The sequence below is a fragment of the Anser cygnoides genome, chromosome 3, assembly GCF_040182565.1.
Source record: "Anser cygnoides isolate HZ-2024a breed goose chromosome 3, Taihu_goose_T2T_genome, whole genome shotgun sequence".
Taxonomy (NCBI): domain Eukaryota; kingdom Metazoa; phylum Chordata; class Aves; order Anseriformes; family Anatidae; genus Anser; species Anser cygnoides.
The window spans coordinates 2,279,618-2,305,496 of record NC_089875.1 but is presented as its reverse complement, the minus strand read 5'-3'; the positions used below and the strand labels follow the sequence as shown (position 1 = coordinate 2,305,496).

Below are 25,879 nucleotides of genomic sequence, written 5' to 3'. Positions count from 1 at the left end.
CAGGTAGATAATAAAAAAAACAAAACAACTTTTGCTTTTTTGCTCACAGGCAAGCTCTATGTGTGTGCGTGCATGCCTGTGCTCTGAGTCAGATCTGCCAGCTCAGTGCACAAAAATGTGTTTCCAGCTTGAGCCACTCTGAGAAGCCCCATGATGATGAATTACTCTCTTCCACTCCACTGAATCATCAGGGGAACTGGTGGCTAAGTCCTCGTCAGTGCTGAAATTACTGGGAATAACACCCAAGTTAAGAAGAATCTCTGCACTCGGTTCACACAGAGCGCTAGAAGAACTGTCTTGGTTACAGATGTTAAAGTGAGACAGTTTATTCTGAGTGTCACATAGAGAAAGACAATTAACATAGATCTCTAGTTCTGTACAATCTTTCCTCCAGGACTTAAGAATCCCAACTCAAACCTGAGAAGAGCAGAGTATCTGCAAGTCTGGGACAAAGGAAAACCAGAATACAACACTCACAAAGTAGTAATAGGCATCGCTGAGATCTAAGAAGGGGGTGTCTGACAGTCCCTCAGCTGCGGCCTTGGATGTATCTCCTGCAGGCTGTAGGTAGCCTTCGCTCAAGAGGGAAGAGGCGAGCATGAGTCCTTCTTTGCGATTTCGGATGGAGTTGCTAGACACCAGCCAGTCAATCACAGAAGTGCCTGGTTACAAAGAAATAAACGTTATCAGCCACAACCCAAGACAGGGCAGAAACCTAAAAATACTTGCTGGCACTGGTTTAATTTCCTCCTTCTCTTGCTTAACATGGCAATATCTGAACACTTTCTTAAGCTTCATCCTTTGAGCATCTCCCCTGTTGGTCAAGATGACCTCTGCCAGGTTTTTTCCTAAAACTTCTCTATGCTCTACAGAGCTTAGAGCTGTTTTGATCTATCTTGAGACTCTTAGCTCTGTGCTCTTTTTATTGAATGGAAAAGATGAACAAGAGCTTCTTACCTGTAAAGCAGTGATTGAACACTTTCTTATCTTTTTCCAGTTTCAACTCCTTTATTCCCTTTTCAGGATCTTTCATTGAGAGGTACAAAGCACTGTGCATAAAAAGAACCACAGAAACTGTTAGCAAATAAAAAGCTTTAGTCGGCTGGTACAGTAATATCATTGTCTTTCACAGGGTCTTCATATTTTATGAGCATAGCAATCTCTATAGACCTACAGTATGACTTAGTTTAGTCTCCTGAAAAGTTTACTGTGCAAAGCACAGAGGCCTCATCACCTCCCTATCATAACTGTAGGAACAGAAGAGTAACTGCACAAAGGGCTCACCACACCTCTATTTTAAGACTGTATCAGCTTGTGATGACTGCAGTGTGAACAGAGGAACACCCACTGCTGAGGCTCCTCTGCAGAGCTTCACAGCCCTGGTGCTTTGCTATGTTCTCCCAAAGGTCCTCAGCAGAGCAAAAACACTGTGACATCCCCAAAACCCGCATGCTCTCAGAGGCCCTGAGTAACTTCAGTGACTCCTGGTCTGACTTCCCTTCTCCCCCCTTGCTTTTCACTTGCTCAAAACTAATTGCCCCTGGGGCTCTAAAATGACGAGTAGGACAAACACTAAATGTCACAAGCTAAATCCTTTGGTTCGTTATTCAGTCAGGGTGATCCCGCTGCTGAAGCCATTGAAGACAGATTTAGCTGGATCTTGGTCCTGTGCAGTTTTATACAGTGCTTTAAGAAGCACAGTAGGCTCACTTGTACTTTGGTATTTACTGTGCGAAGACAGAAGTTACACTGTCCTTATTTTTTATTTTTTTTTAAGTACTGACAAGCAGATGGCTTTCTGTATGTGCTCTTTATCTCTTCTTTTCCCTTTACAAATTCCAAGACCTCTGGCAGGCACCACTCTCTCATCACCATCCAAAAACTATTGCTAACAATAGCATTTGCCTGCAGAGCAAACAAATGTATAAAATATTTCTAAAATAAATTCTGTACTGTACAAAAATGCCTCTCCTGAAAGAATCACACTTCGGCTGGGGTCTCCTTTTGCACTGCAGTGTGCTCAGAAGCTTCCTCATAAGTAGAATCCTTTGACAAATACACATGCTTTGATGAAAGTCAATGTATTAAAATGATCTACCGAGCTCTAACCACTAGCTCATTTCGATCATGCTGCATGCTCTAAAACAGTTACACAGAAAGGACTCCAAGGGAAGCCAGCTAGGTAGCAGAAACGGTTATAGCTCTTCCACATCGACGTTATGCATATGCCACACTGGGTGCAGGTGGAAGTAAATAGGGGTGCAGAGCTACAAGAACAAACCTCAGGTTGATTGTTTCAGGCAGTCTGATAGATTTTCTTGTGGATTTTCTGGCAAACCTTTGGCCTCCATCTATGCACTGAATTGCTTTCTTGATATCCCGTACCCAAGCATCTCTCTCTTCCAGGTAGGCAGCTTGAAAAAAGTGGTCCTGCTGCTTGGCTGCAGTGAGCTTGAAGACAAACTGGAAGGATAAACATTGTTTTTTAACGTTACTTTGGTGTAGCTGGTTGGATATGATTAACTTGGTATCACCATGGCATACCGCCTACCTATGCCTAAGGGGCTACAGAAAGTGCTTTAGAGCCAGATGAATAAAAAACATTCTGAAAAAAAAACACGGACAGGCAGTATACGTAACTGACTCCTTTTGTTACTTCCCAGTGAGCATTCCTGATGTTGTCAGCAGAAGAGAGCGGCACTGCTATAACTGGTGATTTGCGAAGTTCAAAACAGCTGAAAGACTGAAATACCCAGTCCCTGCATGCTTACAGCGGGCATAAACTTGTCTTAATATATTTAGAGATGTCGTCAGTTCGGAGGAGAACAACAACATTAAAACAAACAACAAACTGCATCATGCTGCTAAGGTACTGATTCACACAGGGAGAAAAGGACACAGTCACATTGGAGGGTAACTGAACACGTTTGCATTCTTTTAAGGGTTTGGTAGGTAGATGAAATATCTGACCCTTACGTACACCTTCTGATCACTGCTTTTCTAAATTGATCACAATGGAAAGCGTGTATTCCCCAAAACCCCAGAAGCGAGAACAGATCTTTTAAGGTAGGTCTAGGCAGAAAAAAACACCAACCTGAAGAAGAAAAAAGTTTAGACTGTTTGATCTCATTTTCATCCAGTGATCTTTTGGATGGAAAATACAGATCTAAGTACTCAGTCAAGAGGGCTTCCATTTCCTCTAAAATGTAGCTCCCCGTAAGTGGAACTGTTATTTGTTCCACTAGTTGTGGAACAAACCAGGTTTCTGGTTGTACTGGAATAAACAGACTCAGCTGGCATCTAACTAAAAACATCAAGCTAATAAGGGAGCAAACAGCATGGGTTCATGAGGACAAGTAGAGATTATCAAAGGGCAGAAAGCAGTGAATCTAAAACATGGACATCAAAACACCAAAGTCTACTGAAGCCTGCTTTTGTAAATGGCATGGTTCTGAACATCCCAAATATCTATCTTCCAGACTGGTAAATGGAGAATATTCTGATGTCCTGAAACCACACAGAAGTCCCAGTGACTACTGTGGAGATTTCAAAATTGCAAAGCACTGGATACACAGTGAAAAGTTAGCGTTTTTATTTCTAGTATGAGGAGAAAGAGCTTTCCAAGTCTTCTCTTAACTCTAGCTTTCAGAAACCTAGGCCACTGGGCTGGGCATCCAGGCTTCCTCTGAAGTTGGTGGAAAGGCTAAGTCTCCAATCCTAGAACTGACCAGTCTTCTTTCTGGAGATGCACATCTATTTGTATTTTTGAGAAAAATTAGAGCATCAACTTGCACTAAACCCCAACAGTTTAGCTAAATTAAGAGAAATGAATCCTACTATGAGCAACCATACATGATAATGCTATCCAGAGGAAAGCCAAGGGAGAAGCGAAAAAGAATAGAGCAGAATTAACATCAGATTAAGTAGTGATGAAACAGATCGACAACAGTGAACAGTGGTGAATACATTTTACAATAAAATCTTTAAATATACAGTCACAGCCTCTTGTGAACAGGATATATCTGTTTAACAAATCCAAGGTCGCTTCCTTTCCCCCCAACATCAGCTTTTTGCAATTGATTTAATAAACCAAGTGTGCTGATGATGTGCTGTGAGGTTTCAGATAGGCCTCAAGGCAGGGACACATTCCAATTCAAAAAGCCAAAATCAAATCAGATGAATACAAAAGTCTTCTCACAGCTTGATGGGTCCAATTTGGGGCAAGGACTAAGTGAGTAAGACTGAACTTACAACTGACGTAACGAGAAAGATCCCATTTCTTACCCTACAGAAGTCTTGCTAGAAATGAAAGTTTAGTTTTAGGTCGATATGAATGTACACAAACCACTGCAAACCAGAATAATTCACATAAGAAGCAGAACTGTACGTTTTACCTTATAACCAACTAGAACGTAGTATGCAATGCAGAGGCTTTGAATTCAGCTGTGAAACACAGCTGTAAGATTTAAGATACAACGATAAAAATTGTGTATTTTCAAGGAATACATGCAGTAAATTAATTTCACTCATTTTGGGCAGTAACTGCTTGTCAGAACAATCCCAGTGACAGTATTGCTGGTACAGATGAGCATGTTGCAGTTTTGGCTGTCTGAACAGTGCAAGTTTTCAGACAAAGTATGTCTCCAGGGCTGCTGGTCTATGGGCTTGCATAAACATCCCACTGACCCAAGGAGGATCTGCTCCAACACCTGCTGAAGTCGTTCGTATCGCTTTTACTGACTTCAAACTCTGCAGCAGATCTTACTTATGAAAAGACATTTTGGGTGCCTTGTCCCCCAGGTCTGACACTGAACACTTCGGACTCTGCCCATTTTGTAGAGTGCACATACGCTGGTGAATTATCTTTTCATTATTGCTAAGGATGATACTGTTACTGACATTTCCAAGCAACCACTACAGAACAATACTGATTTGATCTCAGTGCCTTTGTGGGACCTAAAAACTAGCAAAATCTGCCTGGAAAGAAATGCTTTATGAGAAAAGCTTTACTTCTAGCATTATGTTGTAGGACCTGTAACACTCTTGAACACAGTACCCTCCTTCCCATGAGTAACACCTCACATAAAGAGTAAGGAGAGCTGTACAGAAGATTGTTACTTAGATAATATAGGAACACAGTTTAATTAGCTGAATTAGAACTAAATGTGTGCAGATAAACTGAGTTCCTTTATTTGGTTATTTAATGTCCTACCTCATGCTCTAGCCCTGGATATAATTATACTGCACCCTTATTATTCACGGTTTGCAAAAGAGGTGGAGTCAAGTGCAACAATGCAGAGCTCCTGCCTTGTGCTCGGGCAATCCACCGACACAAAGCCATGCCTGCTGAAGCAGAAGGTCAGGTGCAAAGCTGCAGGAGTCAAACAGTAAGGATTGCCCAGCCATGCCTACAGGTGAGCCAGGCAGTGCTGTTGGGGAGACGAAAGAGTAAATGGGTTTGATCTCAACTGCTTCTGAATCAATTGGATGCTCTCCCTTGCCAGTTCAGGTAGTGCAACATCTATGACAGGCGCGGGACAGGTTAGGGATGCATGGTCATGAAATTCTGTCTGGGCACAATAATGGTCTCCTTCCGTGGACAACTCCCAGTGCCTACAGAGATCTCGGAAGAGCTGGCAGCTCTTGATGATCCTGCCCACAGTGGGATTTACACAGTAATGGTCCTCTAAAACCTTTTGTCCCCAGAAGCAGCAGACATCCATCACTTTCCTGACTCAGCCCAGGATTAACAGCAATCTTTTTCTCTGCGAGTACTGGCCCAAACAGAGCTTTTAAGTTAAGAGCCTCTTAACACATTGAAGTCTAAAAAGACTCCATAAAATCAACATAATTTTTTCATATAAATATTGGTCAGAGCACAGAAAGAAAAAAAAAAAAGAGAAGTAAAAAAAATAAGAAAGAAAAGAAAGCAAGCAGGTCTAAACCCTGACTCCACTCACCACAGAACTGAAGGACAGATAATTCTCCTCAGTTTATACATATGAGAGAATGAAGTGCTCTCTGAAGTGCACTCTCTCACACTATTTCTACTTTTCTAACACTCCCTGAGATTCTTTTTTGTTTTGTTTTGTTTTTCAGTCATCCGCCTGCAAGTTTATTTGAATTGCAATTGGATGATCTCCCAGATTCTGGGGGAAACTCTCTGTGAGAGGAATTCCTGGGTCTATAGCACCTATTTAATAAACTGAAATTGAGAGTTGTTAAGTTATCAAAGGGCTAAATATATTATTCTTTGCTCATGGAAATCCTGTTTCACCAACAGATATTTTTTTTTTCTGGAACCCTGTAACCAAATATGCATGCTTGCATTTTCCTGCATTTTATTTTCTTTCAAATAAGACTCTTAATTTATGAATATCATGATCTATGCGTCTCACTGAGAACTTAGAATCAAAAAATGCTTTGGGTTGGAAGGGACCTAACAATCATCTAATTCCAAACCCCCTGCCATGGGCAGGGACACCTCCCACCAGACCAGGTTGCCCAAAGCCCCATCCAGCCTGGCCTTGAACACTGTGAAGGATGAGGCATCCACAGCTTCTCTGAGCAACCTGTGCCAGTGCCTCACCACCGACACAGTAAAGACTTTCTTCTGAATATCTAATCTTAATCTAACCTTTTTTAGGACAAGGAGTAATGGCTTTAAACTATCTCTACACTCCCTGACAAATATCTTTAGGTACTGGAAGGCCGCTATAAGGTCTCCTCACAGCCTTCTCTTCTCCAGGCTGAGCAACCCCAACTCCCTCAGCTTGTCTTCATAGGAGAGGTGCCCCAGCCCCCTGGGCATCTTCATGGCCCTCCTCTGTACTTGTTCTAATACGTCCAACTTAGACCTTACCCATGTGCTTGCTGTGCTCAGCCACAGACAGCCCAAATGTGTACATCATTCGAACTCATTTCCCCCAATTATTTTCCTCTCTCTCCCCAAGTATACACGTAGCTAGCTCTTAGTCACACACAAAAGCTCTACACATAACCACGCAATGTGCAATTAATACACATCATGTGAATGCGAAATACGTGGGGTCAGGTAGTTACCAGAGGGTAATGAAACAGGAATCACAGCTTTCTGGGGGGCATTTGTACCACAGCATTTATCTCCCTCCTGTTCAAATAGGCTAGTCATGGCTCTTTGCCATGATAATTATTATTCAGTAATTAATAATTATTTTTTTCTGTTGCTCATGAAATAGTTTTCCACAATTTTATTCTGTGGCTCTTAGCAGCTGAATTTATATTTAATACAAAAGTTGTCCCATTCAGCTGCTAAGTGTCCCATGACAATATAATTTAGCTCTGCTCTGACAGATTTAGAAATAAAAAAAAAAAAAAAACACTGCCTGAATTGCTCTTCCTGAAATATCCTGAGTTTTAACTCAAACAGTCACACCTTTCAAACTCTACACAAGTCCAATCTTGCTTCCGACCTTCTAAGACAAGGGAAGGTGACCACCAGGATAAATGTAAAGAATCTAACTACCAGCCTTGTGCCCCTTCAGTGCCTCCAGGAGTTCAAGTATACTGTCAATCATTGTTATAAAAAAACATACTTACCGTTCTTTTGCCAAAATCTTGGCATGGGCTGTTAATAGTGCTTCCTTTTAGTGGGACCATCCCTTTGGGGCTGTTGTCAGCCTTCCGCTTATAGAATTCAATTCCATCTTCTAAGAGCACGACCCACATCGGCTTCCAGGTATTAAACATGCTGCCCTGCATCAATAAATCATGGTGTACATTATGTCTGATAAATCACTGTTCATATGATATCCACCAAAGACCAGGGAACATCTGATTGACTCTAAAATAACTATAGGGTCGCAAGGGAAATAATGAGCCACAATCACACCCATCTCACCATGCTGTTAAAATGTTGTTATTCTTCTGACAGCTGTTTATTTCCCCTTCTAGTCACCTCTGCTGTGAATTTTTCCAAAATTGCATCGTGACCCCAGATGATGTTTCTTTTCCGTACGTTTGTGATTTCAAAATGACCCAGTGACAACACTAGGAACAATCCTCAAAAATTCCGGATGCGAACTGACCCATTAGGGCGCTCTCATTAACTCTGGGCTTCCTGTGCTGTATTTAGGACTTGATGCCACAATACAGTCAGCTCTTGAGGCCTGGCTGTCAGATAAGAAAGCACATATCTCAGAGGACTTCTAGACTTGAGAAAGCAACAGTAAGGGTAAGGAGTAGTTCATAGGCCTTGGGCTGCGGATCTCCAACTGGTGAGGTGAGAAATTGAGGTGCTTCGTTTCATCTTTTAAAGCTTTTACTTCCTGTTTCTGAATCACAGCAGTTAGATGTGAGAAATTCAGAAATAAAGCCAGGGCCAGATCCTACGTATAGTGAAACATATGGCAAAATTCACAGGGCCTCAAAGAGGAACAACCTGTCTCTGTGCTGAGCACAATTAAGTGCTAGAATTATTAAGACTGTCGTGTCCTAGCTAGCTTACCTCTGGTCCAGCCTGCAGACAGCTTCAAAAACGGTCACAATCCCAGACACCCAAGTGACTTACTGCTCAGCCAAATGAGCATTTAGATGTGCTGAAAATCAACAGTTCTGAGGAGTTACTGATGCACACTCGACATTTGTAGGCCTCAAATCAGAGGCTATCCTCCAAAAACATTTGATTTCTTTATCTTTCTGGCACGAAGAGAGACCTCGGTTTATGCTCCCTCTCCTACCATGGTGGCTAAGCAGAGCTAAAGCTGCAGACAGAAATGAGGTGGCCACTATCACACTGTGCAAGTGGATTGTTTTGATTTTAAAATGGGCAGAGTTATTTTTATTTGCATTTCTGCAGAAGTGAACAGGACAGAAACACTGAGTCTTTCCCTCCTTCCCCCCCAGGATGAAACCTTTGACCATCACATCCTTTTTCTCCTGCCTTAGCTCTCAAGAAAGGCCTTTTGCACTCTGAATCAGACCTTAAGTTCAATTACAGGATGGAGAGGAAAAACTGTCAGCAAAGATCTTACTGAGAATGGGACCTGCTTCCAGCCTCTGCAGCACTCACTGCAAGCAGAAGGTGCCCCACAAGTGAATGCTGCCTTCCGAAGGTAAACTGCTGTGCTGGAGGCTCTCTGGAAACCCAGATGAACAGAGAACTAAAAGAACGGTCCAACCTTGATGTGGATACCACATATGGATTGAATGCTGTTTTCTTTTGTTTGAGCCATAAGAATTTATCATTTTTGGAGAACCCAAATTGACCCACAGGTTGATTTTCTGCTAAGGAATCAAGCGAGATGGTGAGCCAATAGAAGAACCACTGCAATTTCCTTTTGCCAGTTTATTGCATCTTACGATACTTCTGCTTGTAAAGAGACAAGTCCAGTACTTCCTGAAGACTCTGACATTCTCTGTCAATGGAAGCCACTGCGGAGCAGGGTTAGACTGGCAGTCTCAGATCCACACAATCAGCAAGCCTGAACATAGTCATGTCGGTCTCAGATAAAACAGCTCATGAAAGACAAATGCAGGATGCTGGATTTGATTTTCCTGGACTAAAAAACAAATCATCTCCCTTGCTCCAAAGACTGCAGATAAAGATGAGTGTTCCCTGAACTGCCCTCTGAAATCATTAGCCAAGTTAATAGCTCATGCAACTTCCCTATTTATTTTTTTTTAAATATTTGTAGCACTACATGAGTAGAAAATGAGTTGTTTTCTGTGCTTGCTCAGATGACCCAAGGTCCCCCACATATACAAACATTGGCTTAAGCTGACATAAGATCAACTCTTAAATCTGAATCCATATTCAGCGGAGATCATGTTGTACCAGCCAAAACACTAACCCCTAAGCCTAATGTAAATAACAAGAAAATCCGTGAAAAATCACCTCCACCCCTTTCGAAGATGATTGTGGCTGCACGGGTGATTACTCTGGCAGGTCTGATCAAGAGTTTCACTTTACAGGCACAAAGAAGAGGAGGAGACTACTTAATTAGCACAGAAGAGCAACTGAGAACATGCCCATCCTAGCTGGATGCTCTGGCTGTGGAGTTCACAGCAGCCTCACTGACAGATCCATGTTAGCTGGTACCACTCCAATCTGCATCTTCTGCTCCTTTTGCCCACCAGCCTCCCTCTAAGCACACTGCTGCTCCTCACCAGCAGCATAAGCTCACTTCTGCAAAGACAGAGCCAACTACAAGGCTGTTAGAGAACAGGAGCACACTTTCCACTTCCCCGTTGCCATTGCAATAGCACCCAGCTGCAACTTTCCATTAGCAACACCTACAGAAAAACTTCTTGGGGACCCAGAACTCAGAGGAACAGCAGGGACTCATACTGGCATGTCTGTACGCATCTTTTCCCTGGCATACCCAGCCAGGCACACAACGCGGGATCGTCCACGCCAGTGTCTATGTTTCCAGCCACTCCCCTGCCATGGAGAAATATGGATCATGAGCCACCTGCTCTCAAATTGGGCCATGAGAAGTAGAGATCTGCAACCTGCTGTGCGTGAATTTGGTCGTCTCCTTCCTCATGGCAGCATCGGTGCAGCTTTGAGATTACTTTATGAACTTGCTTCCTTTCAGTGTCGGTGGAAATAAGACTGATGAATGACCTTTTTGCAACAGCGGTCCCAGATTAGAGACCCCTCCAGCCAGCAGCTCTAATGAGTGAAATTCTAGATTTGATGAGCACAGACACCGCTGCACAGAGCCCCAGAACTGACGCAATTTGAACTGCTTTACCCCAGACTGATCTCACTACAGATTTACATAAAAATCTTGACCTTATCCTGTGGGCTCTACCACAAAAGACTCCAGAGCAGAGGTTGCAGTGGGGCAGTGACTGCCTTCACAGAGGAGAGGAGTGCCCACAGCCCCACAAACTCTCCCTAGGCCAGACTCTGACTTGTGATACCACTACACATCCCCAACGTTTAACTCTGATTAAGTGCAGTACAGTAGGCTGTGGCCATTTCAAGCTGTTACCTCTTTTGCCAAGCTGCCAATAAAGGCATTCTTCATAAAAATAAGACTTTTTGACCCAGAGGTACATCTACGATAAATGCAAAGTACCTTATCGCATAGGACACTAACAAGATATAACTGCTAGCAAGTACCTCTGTAATCACTAACATCACACTGTTTTATTGCTCAAGGAATTATTTTCATTTGCATTCTTTTTAGAAATATAGGAAAAAAAAACTATTCTGTTTAAGTAACTGAAACCAAAGTACGTTTTCCCATAGTCCCACAACCCGTTCAGTCAGCTTCCTCCTCCTCTGTCCAAAGCCACCCCCTTACCTTCTTTACCAAGTAGCCCTCTCTTATGCGCATTGGTTCTCGCTCCATGGCTCGGACGGTCCTGCTCTCAGGTCTATCAGAGACGGCAGTTAAGCTCCTCTGGCAACAAAGTCTGTGGGGTAGAGTTTTTTACAGTACAGCTGTGTCACTTTCACAAGTTCCTCTGCCTGCTAATCACATGAAAACAAGCCCATTTCCTCTTAGGGTGAGAGATAGGGAAACGCAGAAGCACGTGTGTATTTATAGGCTGCCTCTGACAGAACAGGCAACGGCATGACAGAACGCCCAACTGTATCAAACACTGCCAGCCTTGATGACAGAGTCCTGGGAAATTGAGTAAGCATTTTAATGCCTAATCCCAAGGACTCAAGCCCACTCTGTAAATACATGAACTCTAGGAAAACAACAGAGGGTGGCGTACCATGTGGCTGCCTGACGCACACCAAAAGGATCTCAGAGACAGGTTTCTAACTCACCAGCTCTGCCAGCGTTACTTCATCCCATCTTTAAAGCCTGACTCCCAGTGCATGAGCAGGTAGGGCTTGGCGGTGAACTGGAGAGCCTTCGCTTGGTTAATCGTGCTGCGCCCTCTGCTGATACAAGAAAATTGTTTATCAGACGTGGTCAGGTTTTGGGGCTTGACGCTGAGGCTTCCCACAGAGGTTGGGTGTCAAGCAGCACAAATGGATTAGACGAGCACATCGTATGAAGCACCACTGAAGGTCACCTTCTACGAGCATCTTTCACTTGTCACACAGCCCATTTGGCTATGTTTGGTAAAAGATAAGGCAAAAACATTTTCCGGCATTTGGTATAGAGCAGTCACGCTCCCTCTTTCCCATACGGGAGGAAGGGTGGTGCGACACAGGAGGCAGTGACACATTGCCAAGTGCTCTCCCACATGGAAGACTCCGTATCACTTTACAGATGAACCCAGTGTTACTTCATCTGTCACCCCTGCTACTTGCAAAGGTCTTTCACCCTGACAGGCACAAGGCATGGAGCTTCCTCCCAACAGCAGCATTGTGCAGGCCATAGCCACTGCGTCCTGAAGTGCTCCATTGCCAAATTCCCCCCCCCCAAAAACGTGACTTTTTCCTCAGACAAATTCCTGTTCTCCATTTGGCTCCTGTCTTGTCCCAGCTTTTACTTAGAAGTGTATGCAAGTCCAACAAGGTCTACAACAGAGGATTAAAAAAAGCTCTGAGACTTTCTCTAGCCATTCTTCAGCAATGCGTATTTATTGGTTTTCCCACAGATAAGAGTCCACTCCCTCTTTTGTAACGTTCACTATCCCAACTGCTAAATGTTTCTCCTGGCTGTCTGAACTGAGATTTTCCTGTAATGATTTCCACTTGCTATAACTTGTCCTGTCCACCATGGGCACGGAAACTGGATTACTCCCTTCTCTGTGCTAGCAGTGATGCACAGTTTATACACTGTAAAGAAGTCTCCTGCTAGCTGGCATGCTCTGCTGAGCCCCAGAATCAGGTCAGCAATCTGTTTAGCTCTTTGTGAAGCTGCAACAAGGCTCCTACCAGACAAGCTCCACAGCCAAACCGCCTGCTCTAATTTTCTCAAACCTTTCTCTGCTAGCTGCTATTTAAATGATCTCTGTAGGCCCATTGTAATGCCTGATGTACTCAGAAGCTTGTAGACTATTAAAAAAAAAAAAAAAAAGCGCACCCATAAGGCTACAGAGCATGGGGGTAAACTTTAAAGACCACAAAGTAGCTCTCAGTTAGCTCTTACTTCTTTGTCTACCTTGCTGCCGCCCTTTAGTCCTGAGGAAAGGAAACCCCTTCCCCAGCTGGAAGGGCTTATGGGAACAAAGACTAAGAAACTGCCAGCGTCTTTCTCTCTGCAGGCAGCTTTTGCACAGATTTTCCCCTTGGCATCCCTGCCCACCTGCTCCTGCTGGTTTGGTGTTTATGCTTAGTCAGGATTACAGTGATGAACTGATAATATGAAATGCCCAGGGACAGTCCTTTGATAGAACATCTGTATGACCTTATACTAGAAAGTGGTTTACTGTGAACAGAAAAGGATGCTGACTCCACCATTAAGCAAAGGAAGCTCAATTTCTCTTTTACCTGCATGAAAAGTCCTTGAAGATGTGTGAAATGAAATTAGAGATACAGTGGCACCAAGCCAATGACTCCAGAATTTACCATTAGCTACTTAAGCAACTCACTGTCAAAGCATAAAATTATCTTCATTGAGTTTTAGCTGGATGCAGCTACTTTTATAACATTTCTCTGTATTGTTTCTCTCATCTTCAAAGCTCAGCTATTCCTTTTGCCCTTCTGACTTTGTTACATTTATCACCCATCATCACAGGGGAATCAACGCTTTGTCATCCCCAGGCAGAAATGTGCTGATCAACTAAATCACTCGCGCAAAGCAAGATGGTCCTTAACCATGCAGTGATCACGGCCAGTGTGAAGGACACGGTGCTGATGCACATCTTCTTTAACAAGCTGGTCATAAAGAGCAGCAGCAGGCCTAAGGAAGAGGAAGGCCTGCATTCTTCTGGCTCTCCACAGAAGGGCTGATTTCTGGCAGCAAAAGATTGTAACCTGAATTGTGGAAATCTGCTGTAAGTTACCCTGTTCTCCCCATTTCTGCCTAAAGTAAAGGTGCGTGATGGCAGATTACAAACATTTGCCACAACAACACAATCTGCAGCAGAGATCACAGATGAATATCTTAGCTCAGTTTATTGGCAAGTGAACCGTTTCTGTAAGAGACATCTCGCTGCTATACTTCCTCAGAAAATTATGTTTCTGCCACTTCAGGACTCACTCCTGCAAGCATTAAAAACAAGCAATGACTTGAATTTATGTGAGCAAGGGATCTAGCTGAGAGACTGATGGGCATTTACACCCAGCCATCCCTTTGCAAATAAATGTGTCGTCTGCAAGGAATACAGGCAGCTCTTCAGCTTGTTACATCAGCTTTGCTGCTCTCTGTGCTAGCCCTTGCATGGCTGGATTTCAAATCTGCCTGCTGCTCTTTAAGTGCTGTAAGCCCACTCCATCTCTTACAGAACGGTTGAGTTCTCCAGAAACATTCATCTCTCCAGCAAATCAAGCCAGATTCCCCAGAGAAATTAAATCAAATGCTATGTGAACAAAATGATTGTCTACATGCAAAAGATAACATAAGGTTTGCAAAGGTCCAGCTGCAAGTAGAAGTAAAACCCTTTCTGACTTCTACTCAGAGGCAGAGATCTCAGAAGAATTACAGTATTAAACTGAGAGCTGGCAGATGCACGGCTCAGCACAATTCACTCCATGTGGCACCACACACAGCTATTTTTAGCAAACGAGAGATTGTGGCTTTACATCCACTTCTCGAAAAAAAAAACCCAAACCAGAACATTCACAGTTAGCATGGTATTAAGAAAGGAATCGAAGAGAAGAAAGCAGGAAAAGATTGCAGGAATTGTTCTTGTCACCTTGGGACCTAAATGCTGTGTGTTGTCTGTCATAAAGGAGCCATCTTATTCTGACCTCAAGGCACATTTCACGTATTTAATTCTTGTAGAGCCATGCCGCAGGATTAATATATTAAATGGAAAATGGGGAGATCTATGTAAACAGTGATAGTGAAATGTTCATGCACTTGACATGTCACACTCAGAATGACCATTTAGAGTGGATTCAAGACACCAGATGGACTTATCCAGAATGTTTTCTAGGCAAACTGGACCGGCACATAGCATATGCTCACCAACCTCACCTGTGACTTACCTCTTCCCTAGAGTATTTCTCCATCAGCAACACACGTAAGCGATGCAGGCAAAGCAGAGAAGGCCTAGGCACAAGAGAGATGTCTAGAAAGATGAAGCTGCAGCATGCAACCATCATAGCTCTTGGAAGGAAAAGAGATGAGGATGAATGAACATGTTGGTAGTTGCTCACCTGAGGAAGCTCGCCACCCTCTTCATGAGCACTAAGGGGCTCATCAGTGCACATGGGAATTTTGCAGTGTTCCTGTCCCCAAAGGAAAGGGAATTAGCTTAATGTATCCTACTGACTCCGGATAATAGCCTATGAAGTCTCAGATGCCAGAGAAACAAAAAGCAGACTTGAAAGAATAAAAAAGAATAATAATAATAATGAAGGGAAGGACACGTATGCCTATCTATTTGCTTCTAGAAAAAAAATACTGTTATGACTTAAAACATGGCATAGGTCCTACAACAACATATTTAGTTTTGAACCTTGTAAGGGTCACTACATTTGCTCTGTGCTCAGAGCAAATGTTTTTTTGCAGCAAAAAGCACACTGCCTCCTTATTCCTGCAGTTATCTTACTCCACACAGAAAATCAAGTACGTAATACCAGGGAACTATGCAGACCAGCATCTCCCTAGGGCCTGAAACCCACAGAAAATCCCTATGAGAACTGGCAGGGCATTGCCTGTGGCAAAACTTAAGACCAGCACACAGCTTAGGCAAAGACTGAAGGCTCAGGACTGACCTCAAATAGGGTCCATAGATAGAGGCGTGGGGTGGAGACTCCAGGTGAAGCCGGTCACAACTATTAAGGGCAGTTGTTATGCTGCAGCAACAAAAATAACCTCCCAGAAAGACTTATGAAAGGTAGCCTTTCCCCTGTCATCTACAATGATAAAGAACATCTGGTAGGATCATATAAATGTAAGCACTAAAGGCACATGAAGTTATCAGATCAAGAAAAAGAAAGACAATGCTCACTTTTAAAACTGCTTCTGCATAAATGCTCCACCCTCACCACATTTCACTTTCACACAGTAAAACAGTTACTCAGCCTATGTATACATGATCCATAATACAATGCTTTTTAAGTTCTCCCTTGTGTTGGCTATTCTGCTATAGTGGTCTGGAATAAAATCACAGCCTGAGCTGTGCCCAGAGAAAGGTGATCATGCAGGCAGAAATAATAAGGGGAAAAAAAACTCGTTATAGATCTGACCTCTCATGTACTTGGGAAGCTAATTGCAATCAATGCCTTTAGCCACACACAATTTACTATAACATGATATGTCTGGCCTGTGAGGGGAGTGAAACCGATCCCTGGCAATGACCATTATTCTTCACACTGCTTTAAGTGATGCTATCAGATTCCCCATGTGTAAGGCCTCCGTGGTTTCTTACTGAATTACATTTAAACTTACAGAAGTGGGAAGTGCTGCAAGCAAAACTTTCAACAAGCCACAAAGCACAGCAGAATTATATTCTCAGCAGAATATAATGAAAAAAGGGAAGTCTCTTGCAACGATCAAACAAGCCAAGGAGAAATGCACACCTGGTCTTTTTTGAGCCATAAAGTTATATTTGTCTAAATATCGCAGATGCTTCCTCATGTGAAAACCTGTACACGCCACTTGATTGATGACTTCCAAGGTATTTTCGAGACCATTCACTGTTGACCTAGACAATGGTTGGAGTGTTGGAGGGATTCATTTTACTCAGTTTTTGATGTCTGTTCTTGAGGACCTTTAGAGTCAGCAAAGATCTGGGCAATAAATCAACGAAGTTCAGTGACTTATGATGAAACATAGGCCCCCACTGTGGGATGAGTTGCTCCTGGAACTTAGAACTTGATTAAATGCAACTACTTTTTGATTAGTTGTCCTATGACAATACAAGAGTCTTAGGTGACTCACCAAGCCCATAAGATTCTTGTCGTATATTAATGTTGATAATGCAGCTACCTCATCATACATAAAGAACTGGTTTTGTTTGGTTTGATTTGGTTTTGCTTTGTTTTGAAACGGCATTTATTTCACTCTTGACTGTTCAGTGGGAGAAGTAATGACTGCATCATGTAACAACTTTCCTATAGGATAATCCCTGCTACCAATGACTGCTATCAAAGGTGGAATGTTAGTTACAGAGCTTGCTATATACACAGTTCTTGGATGTAGGAATCACACCCTGCTCTTATTTTTGTGGAAACCCTGCTTACTGAACAAATTATGAAGCCTATTCTTAGCTGGATACTTAATCAAAGCAAATACAGTAAGATTTTTGTTGTAGAAGTTAAGTTTTCAGCAGTATGTATTATTTTGCTCGTTAGTCACACAAAAAAAAAAAAATTAATTCAGTAACTAACTTGCATACACAACGAAAAGCAGCTGGGTAATGCCAGATCTTCCATATGACTTAACAATACTACATTTTACCACCCCGTGTACGTCCTTGCTTTAGGAAAACAAAGAAAATATCATGCCCAGCACAACATGTAGGTGAACTAGCTGTGCAATGCTCCTCATGAAATCATTAACTGTTGTAACATTCGATCAAACAAAAAATACATTTATGGTCCAAATCCTGTGTCAGCTTTGAGAATGCTGCAGTTTTAACGGTAAATAGAACAAATATGAAAAAGGACAAAAAAAAAAAATTATTCTTTGCAGAAGAATGGAAAGGGTGCCTGAACCTCCTGCTGCTCTACAAGCAATCTCTGGGCATTAGGCTGGAACCAGATCCTTGAAGGGATGGTGGCAGCCATTGGTAAGGAGATGAAGAATCGCCATGCCGGTCTGACACCGCCTTTTTGGTGGTTTTTTTTTCCTGTGGAAATGAAAGCGTGGGACGGGGCGGGGAGGGAAGGCGCCGGGGGAGCCGGGGCTCGGGGCCGCTGTCCGGGGCCGCGGTGCTGAACGGGGCGGGCCGGGGCGGCGGTCACCGGCTGGGAACGGGGCTGCGGGGGGACGGGGGGGACAGGACACGGGACAGAGGGGACACACGGCAGGACAGAGGGGACAGGGAGGGACAGCGGGGGAGAGGGAACCCGGCGCCCAGACGCCGCGCCGTGATTATAGGGGAAGGACAAACTAAACCCATCGTGCGCTGCTTTGGGGAAGGGCTGGGCCGGCTGGGCTCCGGCAGCCCCTCCTCTTCCTCCTCCCTCCTCCTCCTCCTCTCCCTCGCCGCCTCGGTCTCCTCTGCCCTGCTGCGGAGGGGGGAGAGACGAGGGCAGCCCCCCCCCCCCCCCCCCGGCCACTCGCCATGGGCGACATCCCCAGCCTGGTGAAGATCAGCGTGTCGCTGCGGATCCAGCCCAACGACGGGGCCGTGTATTTCAAGGTGGACGGGCAGCGCTTCGGCCAGAACCGCACCATCAAGCTGCTCACCGGGGCCAAGTACAAGATCGACGTGGCCCTCCGGCCCGGCACCGTCCAGGCCACGTAAGTGCATCCAGGGCTTTTATTTTTAGAGGTTTAAGAGTGTTTCCTGGCAGGCTGACAGCGCGGGGTTTCCGTGATTTCTCCCTCTCCGCCCTCTCGCTGCCGTGTTTCTAGGTCTCTGGGCAGCTGTTCCCTTGCTGGCTCCAGAGACAGCCTGAGTTTGCGAGTCGCTTCTTTCCCCTTCCCTCCCCCTGTAGCTTATTAGGGCCTGGCTCCTTTTCTCCCTCATTCCCCGTGGTTTGCCCTAGGGGCAGAAGGGGATGGGAGCTTGGGGATGCTCCCAGCCCGGCCCCACTGCACCTCACCAAAGCAGAGACCGGCACCGGGGAGGATGCAGACGAGAAAATGTCCTCCAGTCAGAGCCATCCACGGAGAAGGGATTCACCCAAGCCCTCCCCAGCTCCTGGGGATCCTCACATTCCTTTTTCACCTTCCCTGGGTGATTGCAGAGCCCTGATTTTATTATTTTTTGGCGGGGAGCCCCAGTGAGTCAGCAGCACCTGCAGGTCTGCTGAAACCACTGACACATCCCCGGCACGCAGGCTGTGAGCCCCCATGCCAGCTCCAAGGGGCCTGCAGGGCTGCTGAAAGGCCGGATCCTGTCTCTTCGCAGGACGATGGGCATTGGGGGTGTCAATGTGCCACTGGAGGAGAAATCGAGGGATGCTCAGGTGGCCTCTTACACGGGGATCTACGACACAGAAGGGGTGCCCCACACCAAGAGCGGGGAGAGACAGCCCATCCAGGTCAACATGCAGGTACGTGGTCCTCCGCGCACAGAGCGACGAGGGGGGCCTGCAGGGACGTGATGCCCATGGAGGAAGGCGTGGCAGAGAAATATTTCAGGGCAAATCCTGCTCACAGCTGCTGCCCTCTTTGCTTTCCATCAGTCTTCTCCCCGCCCCGATTACAGCTGTGAGGGATTTGTGCTGTTTATTCTGCAGCTCCTGTACCACAGAGAGGAAATGAAGCAGTATGTCATCTTCAGCTGATGCCCTCCTAAGGGCCTGTTCTAATTTCTACGAGTTTAGGACCCTACCAAGGTCTCCAAGCCTCTCAGATTTCAGCTTTTTCTCACATTTGTTCACTGCACTCAAGATTTCTTCTTAACTTTTATCTTTACTGTGTTTGTTGTAGTTGTGTTGTTGTTTTTTCTTCTGGAATCTTCTGCCATTTGGCGTGGCAATACCCTTCTGGATAAGAACTGTAACAGCTTAATTTAAAGTTTCTGACAATTACACAATGTGTAACTTTGGGGACCAACGTCCCATTAACAGTTACCACTCCATAATCTTAGCCTAATAAGGCTACCCTGCAGTATTTGTCCATGTTAATCTCTTCTCTATACATTTGTCTCCTTTTAACACCCAAGAAAACAGAACGCCTAGGATGACTTTGACCAGCAGACTCCCTGTACCTCTAACAAATACAGAAACTATAGGCTGGTGATATTCTTCTAAGGGGGAAGGAGAAGGGTGAGAGTTGCTGTAGCAGTATAGCGCTGACACTGAGCAGGGTTGTTGGAAACCACTTGTTCAGCATAGCAGTTCTGTTTCATAATGGGTTTATACCAGGAGGTTAAAGGGCACTGACCCAAAAACACACGTGCTTTGATTGAGGCAGCTCTATTTTGATACCTATGTGGATTGTACCCTCAACTGCATTACTGAGATGAACTTTAAAAATCTGGAAATTTAACTTCTCTCATGGAGAAGACTAAGACCGAAAAAACACAAATGAAGGAATTCCAAATAATGGAAGGTAGGTCTGGTTTTCAGACACAAGCTCCTGGCCGTTTTCTTGCAACATAAGAACGAGCAGCCACAATATCTATCCAAACAGTAGCTTTACAAATCAAATCCTGATATACTAAACCATGAAACTAATAGGATTTTCAAGTGTTAAGCAAGTCCTCAACCCCTTTTAGGGTTTGATCTTGACAGATTGGTTCTTCAGTACAGAGTTAGAAGTCCACAATTGATACTTTTAAGTATCAAATATAGGCACCTCAACAGGGATTTACATGCTTAACTCCTCATTTAGCTGCTTAGCTAGCCAGAGCTATGACAGATTTAGGGAACAAGCCTCAGGCACCCCAGTTCAAAAACTGCTTCAAATACCTACTTCCTGAATCTTCAAAACTAGGCTCATTGTACTTTGCTTTACATTTTCCTATTTCTTTCAATTATGAGGAAGTTCTGCCTCCACTTCCTTTTCTGTAACAGGCAGGATCCTGACATATCCTAGCGAGAAAAGGACTACTTAAAGCTTAAAAGTCTGAACTCACATTAGGAATAGACTGAAACTGGTCTGATACTGCCAATTTAATGCCCAGAAGACAGAATATCCATGAAAGTGATAAATTTATTTCCTGTCTGCTTTGAAATTCTAAATGCATAACTTTTTTTGTGCTCCTACTTTGTCTTACCTCTTACAGCCATAGTATGTACATGTAAAACAACAATCCTGTTTCTGGATTCCAGAAAATGAGGATGCATTGCTGTTAGCTGACTGCTCACTTGTGCCCACTAACCAGAAAACTCTAAACTGTCTAACAAATGGTGTAAACCAAGTTAGATACCTCTCTTTGGTCTGATTTTATTCTTAGTCAGATCAGACCAAGACTGATTAAGAAGCTAAATCTCTCTTCCCATAACAAATAGCCACCAAGTCATCCTAGCACACAGATTCAGAGGGAGCAATTAAATAATTACTCCTGCCTATAGCACCAAGCTGAGCCTGCCCGAGGGTAGGGACATCCTTCTTCCCTGGGGAAGGCCACATATTGGCCCAGTGGAGGAGCCAGGATTCAGCCGCAGGAGCCACAGGAATTCAGGGGAGCTCAGAGGATGCAGAACGTTCGTTGTGCCACAGAGTTGCTGCGTGTGCTAAGAACTGGGCTTGTGGGGAGGCACACGGTAGTAGAAAAGCTCTGCAATTTAATTCTTTCCCTCTCCTGGAAATCCACAGCAGTCAGACAAACTACTCCGAGTAGCTCAGCAACTTGTTTTCCTCCTTCATCTCTTTAGAAATTCAGATTTTTCTGTACATTAATGAAATGCAATACTGCTCTTGATCACATCACCTTTTACAAATACTTTTGTAAAGAAACACTTTTTTTCTTCTGGATCAATCCATTTTCTTCCTCAGCTTTCGGGCGAGGGTGGTTGGTGCTCCTCTCTACTGAGGATTTCTCCATGTGGATTGTGCCCAGTAATATTCAATGTGCTTCACCTTTACTATCTTGTATTACTGCTGGTTTCAGGATTACCATCAGAGGGCAATAATGAAGGATCCTTAATTAAGATTTTGATTGCTGAGAGGGGTAAAATAGCTTGTATGTCTGATTTTGCCTTCATCAAAGGAAATGACAGAAATATTTCAACTACTCCTTTAAGGTAACACTTGCAACTAGAGCCAAGTAAAAACCTTCCACTGTCAGCACGCAGCAGCTCCTGCCATTGTCAGGCTAAATTTAAGATACCACAGTGGGCTGGGGGAGGTTTAAAGCAATGTCCATTGAGCAGCAGCAGCTTACAAACCACATCTTGGATTAAAGACAAAAAACAAGCAAAAAGAAAACCTCCATGCCCTTCTGAGAAAACTGAGTACAAAAGGCTCTGCTTGCAACTCAGTAAGAGTCACTACGAAATAGAGCTTTCATGCTGACTTTGTGAGTGTGATTATCCTAGGTAGATGATCTAAGGTCAGCTTCCAGGCACATGATGAGAATGGAAAAGAGTCAAGTGAAGAGGCTGTCATTAGTGAGTGACGGAAATTTTTAAAAGGAAAAAAAATGTTTTAAAGATCTTATTATACAGAACTTACTATAGCTGTAGTCTTATTCACTAAGTTGCATGCACAGAAAACTTACAGTCAATGTCTCACTATTCCTAATACAGAGACTCTTAGCTACTAACGTGTGCTGATCATCTCCTTCCTGCCCTCTGGTACTTGTATCTAAGTTGGAAAAGCTGTGCTACCACAGTACAACTAGCAATTACAGAAACATAGGAACAGGAACTTTTGCTTAAGTTTCATGTAAAACGTGGAACAAAAACCCAGAGGAGTAAGTGATCTGATAGCAGCATGTCTCAGCCATGACACTGAGACATGGCACTGTAGACAGAGGGCTACAAAGAAGGAATCTTCCCTATCCTAACTGCAGCCTCTAGGTGTGGTTGAAGTGATAGCCTATTTCACTACAGATCACTGCTACATGATCTGTAGTATATAAAAGTCACTTCGAGGTCATCATGCCACCACTGCTGTGTCATCTTGAGAAGGATTATAGGTTGGATTCTTGCTGTTAGTAACGTTTATGAATATGGGAACTTGAACATTTTCACCCCTTTCATTTACTAACACTGATGCTCCCTTTTCCTCACAGTTTAACGACATTGGTGTTTTTGAAACAGTCTGGCAAGTCAAATTCTACAACTACCACAAACGGGATCACTGCCAATGGGGAAATAGTTTTGGCAGTATTGAGTACGAATGCAAACCGAATGAAACACGCAGTCTTATGTGGATCAATAAAGAGACCTTCCACTGAAGAGAAGTGCAACCAATACTGCTGGACAAACTCCTTAAAAAAAAAAAATCTACCTTTTTAAACCAGCAAGAAGCCTTAACAAAGGCATACTGTAACGTCGCTTTGTTCCGTAAGGTTCCAATAACTCAGTTGTATGTACTGGTGGTGCCACTGAAATCTTTGCCTATTACTGTATTTCAAGTTTACCATGGCATCCGCAACATTCTTTATCTATACCCTGGGAATACTGTAGGCATCATGGTAAAGAATATTTTCCTGGGTAGAAAGTCATCCTATCATAATAGTGTCATAACTATCTGGGTTATGCCCACTAGATGTAACAACCTTTGTGAAGTGTTTTGCTTTATTGCTTAGAATTTGGATGCGATATCTATCATGTTGGAAATTTCCATATTTATATTTGTTTGCTCCTAAATCAGTGTGCTCCTTCAGGAATTTTGTTTCCATGTCATCCCAGTGGACAGCAAAAAAGTGCAAATTATGGATGTCTGTAGGTTTAGATAAATGGCAGCTACTGCACTGTTGGTATCAAGGGATGTCATAGCAAGGGATTTGGAAATTCTTTTGTCAAGTGCTGTAAGATACCCTGGTATAAATTTCCTATTTTGTGAGATTTGGTAAATTAGCATTCTTTGATGTTAACTTTCCCAGTCTCTGAAATAGCTTTAGAGAACACTATAAAACATGCTAACCTAAATGAAAGAAAAGCAATAAATTAGTTGTGGTATTAAAGACATCTAACAACATGGCTAGTGTCTATGTCAAGGTTATATAGTCTTGAAAGATACAGCAGCCATCCTTAATTTAGTTCTCACAGTAAGAGTTCTGATAGTAATCTCTGGTTTTCTTTTAATGAAATATTGCTCAAATCAGTGAAAACACACAAATCAACTTTTTTTTAAGCCTGACCGCTGTATTATATCAAAATTTACAGGATTTCCAGCCAAAAAAAACTCCTCACTTATTGTGACTGAAGTGCAGATTCCAATGCGTATCTTCATTCGCATAAGGACAAGCACGTAAGCAATTGCACAGTTATGACTAAAGGTGCTACGTAAACACTAGGTCAGTGTTTAACATATACAGGCAACAACAACAAAGAAAACAAATATATATTTTCTTTCAGTAAATAAACCAGGGAAACAACTATACTGTCCCATCCCCTACTTGGGCTGAAGTAAGCTGTCAGTTCTTGCATATCTGTTACTCCCTTTGTGAATAATTTGTAAATTGTGTATGTAAATGGTAACCATGACTTTTGATCTTTGTAATAAAGGACTTAAAACAAATTTTTCTCTACTGTGACCATCTAAATGAGCAGAAAATATTATATCAAAAATGGCAGTGGTTTTAAAAAGTCAGACAGCAGACAGAAGGTACCTATTCAGTGCTTTCTGAGAATTCAGTCTGAGGCACTTCACGTTCAGTGCCCAAAGCTGCTCCTTCTAGGAAATACAAATCCAATGTGCTAGAACGCAGGTTGTGAATGTGATAGTGCTCAGTAGAAACTGAAACAAAATCAACAGCATTTTGCTGCATTAATGGTGTGGCAAGTCAAGATTTAGGACAGAAGTGAAATAAATTTTTTTCGTCCATTGAATTCTTAATCAAAAAACTTGACTGTTTGTAAATTTCTACAGACAAAAAAGGTTGACCATAGTATTGATGTAATATATTACCAGAGCAGTAAGCTAGGCAGCTGCATCTCTGCTCTGAGGCAGTATTACACAGGCACATTTCATTGCTATGAAATTCTAGAAAGTCTTCTAAGCTAACTTCTGTCCTGGACTTTCCCTAGCCTACAGGCAAATGAAGTGGACAAAGGCCCATCCAGATTGGAGGGGTCACCTAGAGCAAGTCAGCCTACCCCTGTATCACGACCACCTCCATCCCAGAAAAGAAGAATTTTGGCCACAGTCACCATGAAGTAGTCCAGTTTAAAATCTTCGATGACAGGAGGAAAACCGCCACTTTCAACCCTGGAGATGGGGGGGTGGGGTCCTGTGTGGAGCCAAGAGTTGGTGATTCAGTCGGTGATTCTTGTGGGTCCCTTCCAACTCGGGATATTCTGTGATTCTATAGAACCTTTTTTTCTCTGAAACAATACTTCAAGAGACATAGTTAATAATACCAAATGTTCAGCTGTCAATCAATTCCACCTCTGCACTACTAAAGCATTATTTTCTTCTGCAACACTTGGTATATTTTGTTTGTACATAGAAGCACATCAGCATCAGTGTTTGATACATAAATTAGCAGATGTTTTTGTCCTACTACAATTAAAATGTGTAAGATAGGCCTACAACTCTTGAGTTCAGCTTCTGTGAAATCCTCGGCCTACAGTATCTGAGCCCTCCAGCATTTATGAAATGGTACAGCAAATCCAGCCTATGCTCACATGGGAGGGATGTTATCATCAGCTAAACAAAAGCACACCTTTCCCAAGGTAAATACTCGTGTCTACATTAACGGCAATTAGGGCAGCTCTTTCTCATGTCCCAGCAAGCCCCTAGCATGTCGACTGCAATTCAGTTCAGACGGTGGTCAAGAAGGAGGGCAGATGGAGCTGCTTTTAAAAGGAAGAAGAGAGCACTCAGACCAGCTGTGTCCTGCAGGCTCCACATCCTGAGACTGAACACTGCTGTCCAAGACTGAAGCCCCCCTTTTAGAGACAGTGGCAGTGATTAAAGTAAAATAATTTAAAAAAAAAAAGGGGGGGGGGTGAAGAAGACTGCTTAACAGCTATATTGGGAAAGGTAAATAGCTTTTATCAGCTGTTACTTCCTTCTCCCCTGCATGATTTTTAAGTGTGGAAAAATGTGGCTTGATAGCCTTGCATTATTCCTGC

The 25,879-nt window shown here is 43.3% G+C and overlaps 2 protein-coding genes across 7 annotated transcripts in view; one reads left to right on the top strand and one right to left on the bottom strand.

Moving 5' to 3' along the window:
- PLEK (pleckstrin) overlaps positions 1 to 25,879 on the bottom strand; it is a 59,266-nt gene that overhangs the window by 6,127 nt on the left and 27,260 nt on the right. For 2 of the 6 annotated variants that reach the window (XM_066993400.1, XM_066993401.1), the window contains 8 exons: positions 15,782 to 15,922; positions 15,221 to 15,292; positions 11,771 to 11,884; positions 11,295 to 11,406; positions 7,579 to 7,734; positions 2,282 to 2,463; positions 958 to 1,049; positions 478 to 662 (listed from right to left, as the gene is read on the bottom strand). In XM_066993400.1, the coding sequence (XP_066849501.1) occupies positions 478 to 662; positions 958 to 1,049; positions 2,282 to 2,463; positions 7,579 to 7,734; positions 11,295 to 11,342 (663 nt within the window). In that variant the 5' untranslated portion in view covers positions 11,343 to 11,406; positions 11,771 to 11,884; positions 15,221 to 15,292; positions 15,782 to 15,922. Of the gene's footprint in view, positions 1 to 477; positions 663 to 957; positions 1,050 to 2,281; positions 2,464 to 7,578; positions 7,735 to 11,294; positions 11,476 to 11,770; positions 11,885 to 15,220; positions 15,293 to 15,643; positions 15,661 to 15,781; positions 15,923 to 25,879 lie in introns of those variants that run through there. The other 4 variants (XM_013194866.3, XM_048060999.2, XM_048061002.2 and 1 more) reach the window with 4 other exon arrangements.
- On the top strand, positions 18,076 to 24,320 carry CNRIP1 (cannabinoid receptor interacting protein 1). Its single transcript, XM_013194872.3, has 3 exons — positions 18,076 to 18,476; positions 19,090 to 19,234; positions 22,867 to 24,320. The coding sequence occupies exons 1-3, from the start codon at positions 18,298 to 18,300 to the stop codon at positions 23,029 to 23,031; spliced, it is 489 nt and encodes a 162-aa protein (XP_013050326.1). The 5' UTR covers positions 18,076 to 18,297; the 3' UTR covers positions 23,032 to 24,320.